Raw genomic sequence first — 15,218 nt, forward strand, 5'->3', positions numbered from 1 at the left:
CCAACCTTTAACCGAGTTAAGTTATTTGGGAATTTTAACCACGTTTCTAAAAATCTGACTCAGTTAACTGCGGCTGCAGCCATCATATTACTCACAATGCTGCGTGAATTCATCATTTCTTCACATTGTGTTCACTGATTAAATAGAGCCCGTATCTTCCGGAAGGAAAAATAGGGGGGCCCGAAGGGGGTCCAAAGGGGGGTCCAGAAGGGGTCCAGAAGGGGTCCAGAAGGGGTCCAGAAGGAGTCCAGATGGGGTCCAAAAGGAGGTCCAGTAGGGGGTCCAGATTGAGGTGTCCACGTTTTGTACCGACCCGGAGTCGCTACTTTCTGGGGGTCGTTACTTTTCGGAAGTTGCTTTCGGTAATAAAACAATTATTTATTGGCTGATCTATAACGCTTTGTACATCTTAAACGAAAAGAAACGAGCTAAAAGAGAAAAAAACTCACCTTGTAGAAGCGCCCTATATCTCTCGATGAAAGCACACCTGACTGCAGTTGATACATAATTATCATTATATTTTGGCGGGAAAACATTGTCACACGTAAACAATTTCTCCTGCTTGAAGCATGTGTTTTATTATTCCTGGAAGAGAGTTGTAGAGTTAAGAAATCCGGCGTTAGAGTTTCGTATGTGTTCCTGGTTTTAGTAATTTTGTATCCCGGTTTTATTAATCCTGCGTTTAGAATTTTTTATGCGTTCCGGGTTTTAGTAATTTTGTTTTCCGGCTTTAAGTATTCCGGCGTTCCGGTGTTTCAGCGTTCCAGCGCCCTGGCATTCCAGCGTTCCCAGCCGAAAGTATCGAACAGCGTAGTGGGATTGAGAAAAGACACTGGTACGAATTTTCGATCGGACCCGTCCAAGAAAAGAGGTCCACCTTGAAAGGTGGATTAGGTTTTTCGGAATTTTAGACTTTGGTCAGTTTTAGACCAAAATATCCTGAAATTCTGGTTGAATGGTTCGCGCCCACTAAACCATTTCCCTTGGGGCGGTCATGTGGTGTGCCAGTTGACTTAATCTTCAAAATGGCGGTCTGTTCTTGTCTACTTTAATTTTACCAAGCCATCTGCGCGCTTAAACACTGCTTGGATACCCGCATTTTCAAAGGTAGGACGGTGTTTTGGTTCGTTACTATTTGCTTAAGTAAGCAGTAGAATTAAACAAACGCGAAACAATACGGAACAATTTAATATTACTTTCAAGCAAGTATCCTTGTTTTTAGACAGCACGTGGTCAACGATGGTAGAATAAGGAAACAGTAATAGACTTTGAGTGATTTGATTTGATTTGCAGTTGCTTGATCGCTTTGATATTCCCGATGTTACTTATCGAACTTAATCAAACCCAAATCGAATTTAATGGAATGGTTAGGTTCGATCAGTTCGATATTTGAACACAATCGCACCAAAAATCTTTTGTGAGAGAGTTCGATTGCGTTCGACTTCCGAACTAATCGAACCCAATCGAACTCAATCAAACACAATCAATAAATCTAAAATTCACCCGAAATACCACCAGATATTTAAACGCTCTGTCAACAGCTACAAATTTATAATTAACTAAAAATATCTTAATTGAAATAACTTTTCGGCAAGGAAAATACATTGATTTTACAAATGAATGAATAGACAGACTGTAAAATCGAAAAGTCGAGGCCTTATGTACATGTGACAGCTAGTCACGAAAGATATAGGTACTGAAATTGGAAAATTCCCGGAAGTAAAGTTCAACAGAAAATAGTTTGTTTTTATCAGCCTATAGAGTGTTCAATAACCCAAGTAGCCCACGCAGCTGGCGATTTTGTTAGAGATCAAACTTCTCTCACAGTAATAAATTTGACAAAAGCAATTTCCTTTCACACAGCCCTTTTCTTCCAGAGGAGAGCTAGGACTCTGCTGCTGCTGCTGATGATGATAATGATGATGATTTATTCGTTGTTTTGGGAAATATACCTGATGCTTGTGACACTTGTATAATGTCCCTGTTTTACACAAGTCATACTACATGTACCATGCCCCTATTTCCCGTCAATTAATGCAATTCAACCGACCGTGAATCTAAACTTGACCGTTGTTTTACAATCACCCTGCCCTCTCCCCAGCACATAGCCTGAGACAAATTGAAGCAGTCAAAGCTGATTGAACCCGGGTTGAACTCAATCCAAACCAATTGAAGGCAATTGAATGATCGACTGAGTGTGATTGCACGCTCAAAATTTTTTGTGAGAGTTCAGTTGTATTAGATTACTGAACTTAATAGAACCCAGTCAAGTGATTGGTGTTCAATTAGGTTTGACTGAGTTTGATTAATGGAATGCTCAATTTGGTTTGATTAGTAAATTAGGGGATATTTGGTCAAAGAACTGCACATTATTATGCAATGAATGAGCAAAACCCACTTGCTAATATGATTTAATTGTTATACATGTAGACTTGTCAGGATCAAGATTATTTTCATCTCATTACCATCAATAAATATTATACACAGTCAGAGAAGATGATACGTGTATAGAAGTTAATTCATTGGCCAAAACTTCTGCAATATATTGAAACATTTAACATTTACTCAGCATTTAACATTTACTTTAGCATTTAACAGATACTCAGTTTTGTGAAAGGAACCAACCTGTTTTGGTATTGATAGGGCTTAAGGGGTGAATTATTTACACAGTGGTGATACTATCTAATCACACTAAGGTTCATGACTGGCAATGCAAACATTTACTAACTGGACAAACCAACCGCTGAACACGTGTTGTTGAGATATATTGCTAAAGCAATTGCCATGAGTCCGATGTGTCACAAAATTTTGACCGTATTGATGACTAATTAAAGTGATTCTAAGTAAGACTGAAGTGATGTTGTTAAAAAAAATCAAAAGGTATCCCTTTAAGTGTAAAGTTGTACAGTAATGTAAACACAGTGACAAAATGTCCGTGAAAATTCTGTTCTTTTCAACAAAATATGATGTGATGCACCCTTATAATGATTGCGACCCTTATACCCTTATAATGATCAAATGGGACCACAGGCTACCAGCATGCAGTTTCATTGCATGCAGTAGTTTGGACACTTTGTGACATTGCTTCTGTCAGTGGTCTATAAGACTGTGCAAAAAAATGTAGTCAATTTGTTTCTTATACTAAACTTTGCCAGTGATTTAGAAATTGTGCATGCATGTGACAGTCTTGGATCACTTTTTGTTACTTAATTAAGGCAGCCAATTTCCTCGAAAATTGCACATCAAAATATGCCAATAGGCCTTACTTCTGAGTTACCTTTACGGTCTTGTCAAAAGGAGTCTTTGTGTGAAACCATTAATTTCAAAATGATTTCAGCCCATAGGTTCATTTTTGTGCAAATCAAACTCATTTTCGCGAAATGAAAGGTTTTACTGGAGGAGTCGTTTTGAATCACAGGCACAAGCTAACTTGGAAATGGCTTTTTGGTTTTTCAAAAATTGACAGTTTCAGTATAATGGGAAAGTCACACCAATTTGTCAAGTTCTTCAAAAGTTTCCTTGTTATGCGCTATAGGTTACATCATTTTTCTCATCTATATTCTAATACTGACCAAAGCGAATGGACAGTGAGCATTCAAAACTTCTAGCACTTAATATCATGTATAATAATGAAATGATCTTCTATAGTTATAAAAACAAACACCTGCCACTATTACCACTCCACAGCATCAGTACTTTCTTTCATAAGTAAATACATGTGAGGGGTGTGGTGACCTAATGATTAGCATACTAGCACCAGTTTTTCAAAGGCTGGATAACACTATACTAAACCATGCTATTCAGTGGATAACGTTATCCACCTGTTAAACAACCAGAGCCAGGACCCCAAATCAAGTGTTCTAAGTTTAATCCCTTGTCGATGTCATTGCATTTGTTTTTGGGCAAGACACTTTACTCTCACAGTGTCTCCCCCCACCTAGGTGTATAAAGGGGAATGATGAATTTTTGCTGAGAGATAACCCTGCAATGGACTTGTGTCCCATCCAGGGAGGAGAAGAAATACTCCTGGTGGCTACATGCTATGGAAACTGGAGATAAACACCAGGTTGATGGGTCACTAGGCTCAACTGTGGACCTTACCTCACCTTACCTTAACCTAGTATATAAATAAAACAAAATGTAAACTATACAAGATACCATTGGTCCAGTTTAGTAAAAGGCAATAAAATGGATTTGTTATTGATCTCTACTGATTGATCAATATTAATTTAATATTAATCAATGAATCAGATTTAACAACTTTCACCAATTTATTGATTTACAAATCAGCATAATTCTCTTCAAAATGATTGACTATGCCTAGCCAAATAAAGACTTTAATTTGTTGATGTACCACAGCGCAAAACATCCGGTTGTGCGAGTTACCAGCTCTCTAAAACAGCTTATTCATCATGATTTTTTAATTTTTACAAAACGTCATTGCAACATAGAACATAAAAACAGTAAATCGCTTAATTGAAATGTCTAAGTGTTGAGCACTTCTGTACTAATAGGGGACACTGAAATAAGCAAACAGTAGATTTCATTTTTGGCACCAGTATATACTGAACGTTATTGACATGATTCAGATGGCCAGTATTGGTTGTGTGGTCTCCTATATCTATCTGTTCCCAGGGGCAAACACATGGATAAAATAGGCATAGGGGTGCCAGTGAAGTTGTGATTTAACATACCAAAACTACTAGCCATCTGATGTACATCAGCAAAGCCACACCCTCTTAGAGTACAGCTCAACCTAATAAGCTCCCCCCAAGAAATCCATCACCTTTTCATCTCATTATCCTAGAGTAACCCTCAGCCTTTGTTTTTTTTCTTTCCAACTACATGCATGTAGTATTCAGTAAATGTGATCACAAAGCACAAGTCTTCATAAATGGGAATGGTGAATAGTACTTGATGGGAGGTTTGGAGATGCTGCTGGGATGAAAGGACTGCCCCGTCAGTGTTATGGGACACATTTAGCAATTTTAAAACTCATTAACTTAGCAGCTGACCATGGATTTCCTGATTTACATCATTACTGAGCACCTAAAACCTCACACTGCGATCAAATTATGGACATGCTATTCCTTTCTTCTTCCTACATTAAAGTAGTTTATTATACCAATGAACCACATAAATGAGAGACCTATGATGATGCTTGAATTTTGTGATATGATCTGGGTATGGTTAAAAATCCATGGGCTCTATTTTGAGTTCGCATCTCAGTTGTTCGATTGCAACTCTTAACTTTTTTGTCTCGTGTTGTCAGAGCTCTTTTTTCTTGTTTTATTTCAGAATAGGCATGTCTACATCGGAACAGATCAGCTCGAACGAGTCGGTCAGTAAAGATCTGGATGGTTTGGATCTCGAAAGTCTTTTCCAAGAAGAGGAGTCAACGAGATGTCTCAGTTTTGACATGTGGGGTAGCTGCCGCGCAGATAACTTCCGAACCAAACTGCAAGAGAATCAAAGTCTTAAACCCCTACGAGTTCATTTGTTAAAACTTGTGACAGAATACTTCAAGAAGATGAACATAAACTACTTTATATATGGTGGCACGGCGTTGTCCGTTTATCGTGAAGGGGGAAGAATGATCAAACATGATGGTGATATAGACATTGCCATTCTGGAATCTGATTTCTCAAACGCGGTTCATGGTATTGATTCATTTTGCGCGTTCAAGGAAGGAGATGTTCTAATGTCGCATGAATGTTCTCACAGTAAACGAGGCTGGTTTGATGTAGACGGAAAGGAAATTCCATTCAGCGGTGCGGTTGGTGGAAAGCGTTTGAAATTTTTTGCCAGCGGAAGACTTTTCAAGCAATTTGGATTCCAAGCCGATGAAAGTTTCGACCTAGATCTAGCCCATTTAGATGTTTTTACTCTGAGTCAACACCCGGATGATTCTAATTGTTACTCTGTGAACTGGAATTTTCCGGGCTCTTATGATTACAGAAGAAAGGCTTTTCCTAAGTCAATCTTTTCTCCCCTTAAAACCTACAATTTTGAAGGAGTCGAAGTCTATGGAATGAACGACCTTAGGACTTACCTAGAAATTGAGTATGGATATCTAGGCCGCGGTGCCATGTACGACTGCAAAACACAGCTTTACGTGAAAATACCAGAAAACTTGTTTAAACAGCTCCCAAGCGAAGTTCAGCGAACGATGAACGGTGACTCTTGATTGTATTCCTTCCGGCACGCTGCCGGCACTCGCCATTGTACTTGCACAAAATAAATGAAAGACCGTTTTGAATTGGCTGTGTATGTTTATTGGGGATGTCTAAGTCTCGCTATGACTGGCCCCTACCTGCCTACCGTTCTCCTGGACAAAAAATATGACTCCTTTATCCAAGTTTTTATGTAATTTCCCGATCACAATATTGCCAATATTCCTGTGCAGAAGAGAGATTTCGCGGAAGGGTATTCGATATTTCTGCATAGAAGGCCTCGCTTTCCTCTCTCACGTGTTTTTAACATTTTGTCATGACTTAAATTAAGGCTAACCTGGCGGACTTCCAGTCCCGAACTAGAGTCCGGCGGGCGTGGCCTTAGGAGACTATTAAGCAGCTTGAGATTAAAGTAGGCCAAAAACTTCATCTAGTATCGTTCCCAGGGTAGCCCTTGAGGAGCAGAAGTGAAGTGACACGTGATGCGCACTCGTGTACTCGTGGCGGAAGTGTAGGTGATGCTTTTCCACACAGCCGTAAAAATTTCAAACAATTATGGCGATATTAACTCTGGCAATATCAGATCAGAGACTTGATGAGGTGAGTGAGGATGTAAGGCAAATGAATGCTTCTGATTGGGAGATGAATGCGAGCTAGATACATTAATTAACATTTAATATTGTTTAGTGCTTGCACTGACTTAGCGGAGGTGACATTTGTTCCTATAACCCCTCTAAAATAAACTTACTGTCGCTTGACACTTCCTTTTTGCTAATAACAGAAATGCAAGCCAACTGTTTTTAAAGCCATGAGGAATAGTGACGGCCTGACTAACTTATTGGCTCGGGAAGCGCTCGGGCTCTTTCTCTAACACTGCTTTTACTTCAAAGTTAGACTTGTGCAAGACAATTTGACCTTCACTTAGAGTCATCGCCCTCGAGCGAATCTTCGCTTTATCATCTTTCTGCGGGACAAACAATGGAACCAAATATTTTTGGAAAGGACTTTTAGAAAGTCTATTCAAAGTTTGAGCAGTTCAGCAGGAAACGCAAAAAAAGTTGACACCCAGCCTCAGATTATTTTTTATTTGACATCACGCTAAAGTTGTATTGACGATTCGATGAAGTTTAAGTTAGGAAGGGCCCACCCATATTTAAACTGAAATGAAATGGCAGAGAGTTTTTTTGTTAATGCATTTATTGTTAACTAAGAGCCTAAACACAAGTTTCACAACGCAAGTAAAAAGATCATTTTGGTCTGTTTTTTTTTTTTATCGGTTGAAAACTTAAAGCAACCAAAAGCACGGTACCGTGACAGCTTACATTACAAAAACACAACAATTAAAACTGAAGATTGTCAAAAGAGTCAAATACGAACTGGAGTGAAAATAGCGCACTCTATTTAAGCTGACACGACGAATGCCAATACAAGAGAGATTCCGCTGACCAAAAGAGATGCTCTTATGTAAGCAGCCAGCGCCTTCGGGGTGGGCTTGGCGACAGCCTTGGGTTTGACCAGATCCATTTTGTTGCACATTGGGGTCTGACAACACGCCACCCCGCATTTGGTTACTTCAAATCCAGGAATTTTGCTAATGTACTTCTTTAAGCCATCGGGACCACACTTTTCTGTTTCAATTTTCGAGCAGAGGGTCTGACAGCAAAGAGACAGAGTATATATTACGAGAACAGTTATTTACATGTAGTTTTCAAACATGAGCCGAGTTAGCTTAAAAATCCGTTGATTGTTTGATTGATTAATCGATTGATTAATTGATTGATTGATGAAGGCGAGAAAAAACACAAAGTTACTGACTGACTGACTGACTGACTGACTGACTGACTGACTGACTGACTGACCGACTGGCTGGCTGGCTGGCTGACTGACTGACTGACTGACTGACTGACAGACTGACAGACTGACAGACTGACTGACTGACTGACCGACTGGCTGGCTGGCTGACTGACTGACTGAATGTCAGTTGACGAATGAACCGACTGGTGCTTTGCTTCTGTTTGGTACATTTGCTCTATACCTACCTTTTGTGCGCATGCCATCGTGTAAACATTCTTTACGATGCCGCCAAGTTTGGCTTTTATTGTCATGGCGGTAGTAACACAGGCATCAAGAAGTCCCGTGCAATTCGTCATGGAACTGTTGGTCACCTTGTCGCACAAGGATGTGGGGCCACTCATCTTACAGCTGTAACACTGCAGTCCAAGTGCTAAAATAAAAAAAGTTAAACTTGGTTACACTGCGTAGATGGGCAGGACAAATTACTAATCACATCAGAAACACACAATCTCCGTCACAGGGCCCATCTTCTTGCTATATAATATTCCGGTCAAAAGTTCCTCAAGTTTAATCCCGCCCGCCTTGGTCTTTTCGTATCTATTTATCTGAAAATTACAGCACAATAGTTTCCTATCTCGTCCAGAGTACAGTGCGAACTACTAAAGTGAACAGTGAAATGTGCAACTGAATGATTACAAAAACAAAGATTAATAAATAAGCAAAATAGATGAAGAGATGAACGCTTAATGCCAGTGGTTTAGTGCAGTAGTTTTCTGTAAGTTTACTAACATTCTCGTAAATCATTGAAATTCAATGGATTTCGCTTATCAGTAATTTACAAGTAGAGCTAGTGCTACAGGTAAAACGTTTCATAAGGTAGGGGGCCTTAAAAACTACAAGATATAGCCGAGAAACCTATCTTTTCAAAACTAAATTAAGAGTATTCAACATATGGTCATCGATATGGCAGAGTTATATTTTTAGCTTGGCGTTTAAAGCTGCATAAAAAAAGTTCTTACGGAATTTCTTGTTTCCGAGCAAACCGAATGGGTTTTGGGAGGTCTTAATAACAACATTTCTTAACCGTTAGTCCTTTTTAGATGACTAGAGTTCTGAAAAACATACATTCAATGAAAGCATATCTCGATCGATTTGCATAATGAGCAGTAGCCACAGAATAGAAAATATTCTGTTATGTGGCTTGAGAAACAAATAAGGCTTTCAGCATAAGGTTCTGCAGCGAGGTTTTTCTTACCCTTGCTTTCCACATCCGTATACTATGCAAATTTTCAAATGAACAGTTTCTCAAAAACTCTGTATACAAGCTTATTTTACGTCCCTTTTAAATTTAGCCTCTTCCAGGCGTTCAAAATAAAATTAAAAAAGCGCGGCGAGAGGAAGCGAAAGAACACGTGTGGGCAAACTTAACAAAAGGTCCTTCCGCCTAAAAGAAAAGGTTCTTCTTCTCTCCGCGCTTTTTTTATTTTTTGCGCGCTGTTTTTCGCGCTGCGCCCCAACCAACTGAGCGCCTGCCAGAGGCTATATCAAATTGTGCTTGCTTGGCCTCAATCGAAAGAGGGTGGAGTTTATTACACGGCGAGCCCGTGTTTCGCAACCACAATACGGTGCTCCTGAAATTCACTTTGCTTGTTTTCCGTTCCTGAATGCAAGTCTTTGTTTGAACATTTTTTGGTTTGTGCTAAGCGCTCCGCTTTTCATTTAATTAGCTTCATTTGCATGGATGCACTTCTTCCCAAGAGACTGTCCCATAAGAAAAAAAATGCTTGTTGGTGATTAGTCTATTGTCAACAAGGTATTAAAAGAAATGCGGTTGAGGTCTTTGATGATATTCCAAGAAACTTTTATTTCATAAGGTTTTCTTCAACGAAGGCTTCAACCATCGATTAACAAAAAAAAAAAGATTTGTCCTACTGCGTAAGTCCGAGATTGAAGCTTTCGCTTTGTTGGCGGGCGATGGAACGTAATCATTTTTTTTTCCTAACACGCTAGTGCTCTTGATGACTAAATCAAACCACTCTTAGCTCATAAAGCTTTCGACAAAAAAAAATTTACAATGATTTTTAGCTCGTTTTCTCGCCAGCTCTAAATCAAGAAATTACTTTAAACAACTAATCTTTTTTTTCTTTTCACTCATTCCAAACTTGTTTTGTCTCACAGGAATGTATAAACAGTGGCGGGAAATAAAACATTCCGCTTAACCATGGCTTAACTCCTAGATCCCAGGTCTGAATCTGAATGAATTGTATAATTGTCTCTTTTCCTCCAAAATAACCAATTTAGAACTTTGCAAGTACTCTCAGGCTTTTAAAAGTTGCGAGGTGAAACAGAAAATTACATGCTATACTCATTTCTGAGAAATTCAAGGAAGATCGTTACATGAAATGAAGTTTGTAAGCAATTAACCGCGTCGATGAATTCCGCATGTTTTGTTGTTTCACCTGGGTTACAATTTTTTGAGATTACTGGTTATTCTGCAAATTTCTATTCAACTCCGGTCTCTACACTGTTAAACAAATATTCAAGCGACGCCGTTTTTCGAACAAACGATTTTCAAAGAACAACAACAAGGAAGGAGTATAATTGCAGTGATCGAAGAAAGGTTTGTAATTTCAAAAAGGCACTTACAACTAGTTTTCATTAGCATAAGGCCCCTGGCGTCCTTTGTGAAAATTACTCCTAGAAAGCTTTGCTCAAGAAATTTTGATTAAACTAGTAAAATTTCCAAGTCCTTAAAAGGTTAAATCTCCAGTATTAGGCGCAAGGTTATTTAACGTTATTTATGCTTACTTTGCTAATTAGAACAAGCCATGTATATTTGACCAGAAATAACGGCTTTGTGTTAAAAGTGTTCATGTAAGGGCTGATGAAGTTAAATATATAAGCAGTCCTGAAAAAAAAAACTGTGGATCTTGTTTTGATTGTATTTTGAGATTTATTTCAACGCGAAGTAATTTAAAACTCTTTCTGTTCATTAGGCGGTTAATTCTTTATGAGTATCATATGCCTCAACCATTCCTATTAACTACGTGACCGGCATTCTAAGGGGGTGGTCGCTTCTCAAATTTACAATGAAAGTTTCCTTATACAACCAATAGCTAAGATTTATTAGTTTGTGTTGCCAGTCTCTTTCAACTTCTCCTCTGTCAAATCGTGAAGGCAAATGCGAATATTCGGCTTGATCGGTTTTCAAAAATGGGCGTAAATCACTCGAGCATAAGTTAATTGCGGCAAGTTTCATTTCCAGACATCACAGCCAGAAAATATGTAAAGCAATTCGATTAATATTGACTCAGTACTTACCGCATGGTAGGGCAATAAGGATGATAGTGCTGAGGACGATACCGTTCATGTTAGCTGGTAAATTCACTGCAAGGGAGGATGTTGGACGTCTGAATAGCTTTGTATCAAGCACCGCTACAATGAGCCGACCGTCTGCGGGCACCGCTTTTAAACGCTTCTTAGTAACCATCGTTACCAGGTTGTTGTCGCTGGCAGAGCCATGCCAAAAGACTGGTGGCGAATTAGTTACATCCGGCCGTCCACAGCATGCAAAGCTATCAGAAGAAAACGAGAGTAAAAAAATAAAGAAATTTTTGTGCGTGTGTTGGGTGCTTACTTTTGTAAATAAAAAAGTTGACTATCATATGTAACCCTGTGTTAAATTGAATTTTATTTTACAATTTGGTTCAACTGTAAATTATAGACCCTTTCGGCATATGGCTACCGAACAAAAGTTATTTTGTATGCATTTAAATTAGTCTCACTAAATTCGTTTGAAATTAAAAATACTTTTGAGATATCAACTCAAAATCGAAATTAGTCAGGCTTATTTAAACACTGGGGCCGTGTTAATTTCTCGAAGGGGGTTAAAAAAATATCCTTCCTACCCGCCCTCTACCTCTTAAAAAATCGAACGGTCCCTAAAGAGACCGGGCGAAAAACACATTAGAGGGAAAAGAGTCTAAGACATTGGCCTTCAAGAAAAAATTAAATGAAAAAAAAAAAACGAAATGAACAAAGGGGAGGAGAGCTCGCGGCTGTACTCAAAATGTTGCTCGAAATATGTCAAAAAGTTGTGCACAATTTGCTCAAAAAGTCGGGTTTTTAAAAGTTTCAACATTTGGTTAAAACATACTTATTACTCTATGAAAGGAAGCCTTCTGAACAATTTGTAATGCAAATTTTGCGGAATGCAAGATTACCTGTTTATCAAGTTGCTAGTTAGCACTAAAGTTCATTACATTCAGTTGGAACCCTGTTAACAAGGGACACACAACTTGACTGAGTGTCCATATTATCCGGCTATTCTCATCATAAACGCTACGGTCGATGGACACTGTTTTATAGTGACGCTCAACGCCTGTAGTGGACTGCATCGCAGATCTAATTTGTGCAGCAAAAGATATATTACATATATGTAGGATATAGTCCGGAAGCATAGCTCTTGAACTGGGCGATTTTTGATACAAGCACCAAACTTTGTAGGATATATATTATGGGCATTCCCAAACTAATCAATTCCTGACATAGTGCCAAGCTCAATTTTATAATTCCAGCTAGTTAGCAATAACTACAGTTTTCACTCATTAGACCCCCCGCAAAGTTTCTGCGAATGTTCTTTTTCGAAAATTAATTAACGTTTTTACCTTACGTTTTGACGTTATTGATTAGAATTGTTATTTTTCTCCCTTTTTATTCAAATAGTGGAAATTTTCCAGCTAAAAATATTAAATGAATGAAGGCCTTAATTTGCATAAATCTGCATATTCTCTTGCTGCTCTTTCTCTCCATTTCTGCAACACTTTCTCTTGGTTCGGATGGTAGGAGCGGCATCTCATTCTAATTCATTTCTATGCAATTCGATGCAACTACGTACAGCAGAAGCCTTTGTTAGAAAGTCAACATGTAGGGGAAGAAATGGGTTGATTTGAGAAAATTTGGACGCGCGAGAAAATGGAACTGCTCGGACATTTGAAAGTCATTGTGCCACTTGACATAAATCTTGTCCAATTCGCCAGAACCAAACAGAACCGAACTGGATCACATATTCAAAAGGAAACTGTCTCGTCCAAAGAAGCAGCAAACATATGTACAGGAAATATTTTCCAGACAGCAAAATGTTCTAGTATGTTCCTTTTGGAAGGAACCGACTACCGAGGTTGATATAAAGGAGGCGTGTACAATGGTTGTCGACTCCGATCCTGGGTCCGATCTGTTGTTCAAGAGTTATGCCATTTGAATCTTATATCTAAGCTAAGTACAATTGACATGATTGCCCTTAGATCCAAATATGACCTGAGTTGTATGGCAGTGCTGGTCAACTGCGCGCGACAACATAACAGTGGAAAAGTCATCAGAAAAAAGGAAAACCGTAACTGCCAATATCTTACTATAGCTGAGTTAATTTTCTAGAACTCGACGTACTACTCGTTTTCTAGAACTCGCGTACTACCGTTTTCAAGCTCTCGGACTCGAGGAGTTTTGCAAAAGGCGTGGCAGCAGACAAGTAAACGATACACTCTACGCATGTTATTATTGACTGCCGGCACCCAAGTTAAAGAGGTATTGCTAATGTTTGACGTTTGACGAGGACAGGATGACTAGTAATGTTTTCACACTTCCTCCGCGGAAAACGATGGCAAAGTGATGAGTTTAGAACGCACAACTAGCATAGTACGTAAATAAATGCTCAACAGATCGTTCATAGCCAGTGGACCTTTTTCTCATAACTGCCGAAAAGAATCATAACCCCAGACTGCTGGCATCGGTAGCCATGATCCTTGGAGGACAAACGCCAAATTCCAGTCATGAAACCCGCCAGTAAATTCAAAGAATGCACTCGGCATGTCAAAAGTCAAGAGAGAGACCCCTTTAGCAGTATGTATAGGCTGCATGCTGCACGCAAACCTACTTAAGAAAGAAATTGTTGACACAAGTGGCAGATGCAGTTGCGGATCGGCACGGTATCCCCTCCTAACCTGAAAACGGGAGTTTTAACTGCACAGGCAGTCGATAAAATCGACCACAACACGTCTTCGACAGCGGCTATAAGTTCCACGGTACGCACGGTATCTCACTGATCCAACAACCTAATGAAGCGCGTCACATATCAAGGAGGATACGTGCGCGAACAAGCAACCATTCCAACCATTCCAACCATTCCAACCCCTGTACTTCCCGGCTGTCTACACATCTCGGTAGAGAGGGCTAGATGCGGCTATTGTCGTTGTATAAAGAGCTGCGGCAAAAGATGTAAATTTGTTACCTGCTTTGTGTGATGGCCAATGCATTCGCGAGTGTGTGATACGGAAATTTACGAACACCTAAAAAATCTGTAGGTTTTATTGCAGATAATAATGGTCTAACCAACAGGAGGCCCATCGACAAGATGCAGAGCTTTCTTTTATTTTCAACAAACATGGGATTTTAATTTGTCGTTTCCATGGCAACACCTAGTTAAGGGCAATGTGCCATATGCTAAAACGAAACGACCTGGGTAAACAAGTTGGAACCATTGAAATGAAAGTATGTTTGCTGATAAACTAAGGTAAACATAGAAATTAAATAAAGTTTAATGCATTGTGGTTTCCATGGAAACCAGTGGATGTCCACCTCGGCACTATATCTGAAAATGCTCGTATTGGTGACTGCTATCGATGTGCCAAATTTTATGCTTGTGTCAAACAGTGCACAATTTGCCTGAAACTGCGAGTTATGCCGCCAGACTAATAGAAATACGTCCACAAACAAACAGCTAAATTCTCGGAGTATCTGACATTGTAATCATTGACGCGGGTTAAATGTGTTTTCGTATTTCTGAACTGACCGATCAACATGACTGCTTTTGGCATCTGTGTTGTTGTGCTTTTGGCTCTCTGAGTCTCTCACTGCCGTGTGGTAAGCGCTCTGTATGCTGTATTGGTAGCCGGTCGTTTCGCCTATACGATCTGAGTCGATTCACCTACATCGAAGTCGTTTCGCCCACACGACCGAAGTCGGTTCGCCTACACGTTCTGAGTCGCTTCGCCTACTTTGAAGTCGATTCGCCTACACTAGATACTTATTACTAAATACTAAATACTTATCTAAAAATTGAAAAATAGGTTTACAATAATTATAGTAATGTTTTCCGGAAGAGTATTGCACAGCGACGGCGCGGCTATGCTGAACTCTGTCTCAACAAACGAGCTAATAAACTTGAAGATCACCAACAGGAACTCGTCATGTACC

The 15,218-nt window shown here is 39.4% G+C and overlaps 2 protein-coding genes across 2 annotated transcripts; one reads left to right on the plus strand and one right to left on the minus strand.

The window, feature by feature from the left end:
* Positions 1-600: 600 nt before the first annotated feature.
* LOC149097823 (uncharacterized) lies at positions 601-6,259 on the plus strand. Its single transcript, XM_089278222.1, has 2 exons — positions 601-1,107; positions 5,299-6,259. The coding sequence occupies exon 2, from the start codon at positions 5,306-5,308 to the stop codon at positions 6,185-6,187; it is 882 nt and encodes a 293-aa protein (XP_089134348.1). The 5' UTR covers positions 601-1,107; positions 5,299-5,305; the 3' UTR covers positions 6,188-6,259.
* A 1,052-nt stretch (positions 6,260-7,311) lies between these two features.
* Positions 7,312-11,457, minus strand: LOC149097824 (uncharacterized). The gene is made up of 4 exons (XM_089277968.1): positions 11,289-11,457; positions 9,223-9,244; positions 8,213-8,417; positions 7,312-7,826 (listed from the first exon to the last, which is right to left on the minus strand). The coding sequence occupies exons 1-4, from the start codon at positions 11,455-11,457 to the stop codon at positions 7,575-7,577; spliced, it is 648 nt and encodes a 215-aa protein (XP_089134094.1). The 3' UTR covers positions 7,312-7,574.
* Between the last annotated feature and the right edge of the window lie 3,761 nt (positions 11,458-15,218).

The sequence above is a fragment of the Orbicella faveolata genome, unplaced genomic scaffold, assembly GCF_042242905.1.
Source record: "Orbicella faveolata isolate gen_17 unplaced genomic scaffold, um_ofav_v1 contig_46, whole genome shotgun sequence".
In the NCBI taxonomy this organism is placed as follows: Eukaryota; Metazoa; Cnidaria; class Anthozoa; order Scleractinia; family Merulinidae; genus Orbicella; species Orbicella faveolata.

Excerpts from the sequence above, each read along its gene's own strand:
- LOC149097823 (XM_089278222.1), top strand. The coding sequence starts at position 5,306 with ATGTCTACATCGGAACAGATCAGCTCGAACGAGTCGGTCAGTAAAGAT.
- LOC149097824 (XM_089277968.1), bottom strand. The coding sequence starts at position 11,457 with ATGGTTACTAAGAAGCGTTTAAAAGCGGTGCCCGCAGACGGTCGGCTC. Across the intron at positions 9,245-11,288 it reads CCTTATTGCCCTACCATGCG|TATACGGATGTGGAAAGCAA; the intron begins GTAAGTACTGAG and ends AAATTTGCATAG. Across the intron at positions 7,827-8,212 it reads CGATGGCATGCGCACAAAAG|ACCCTCTGCTCGAAAATTGA; the intron begins GTAGGTATAGAG and ends CTTTGCTGTCAG.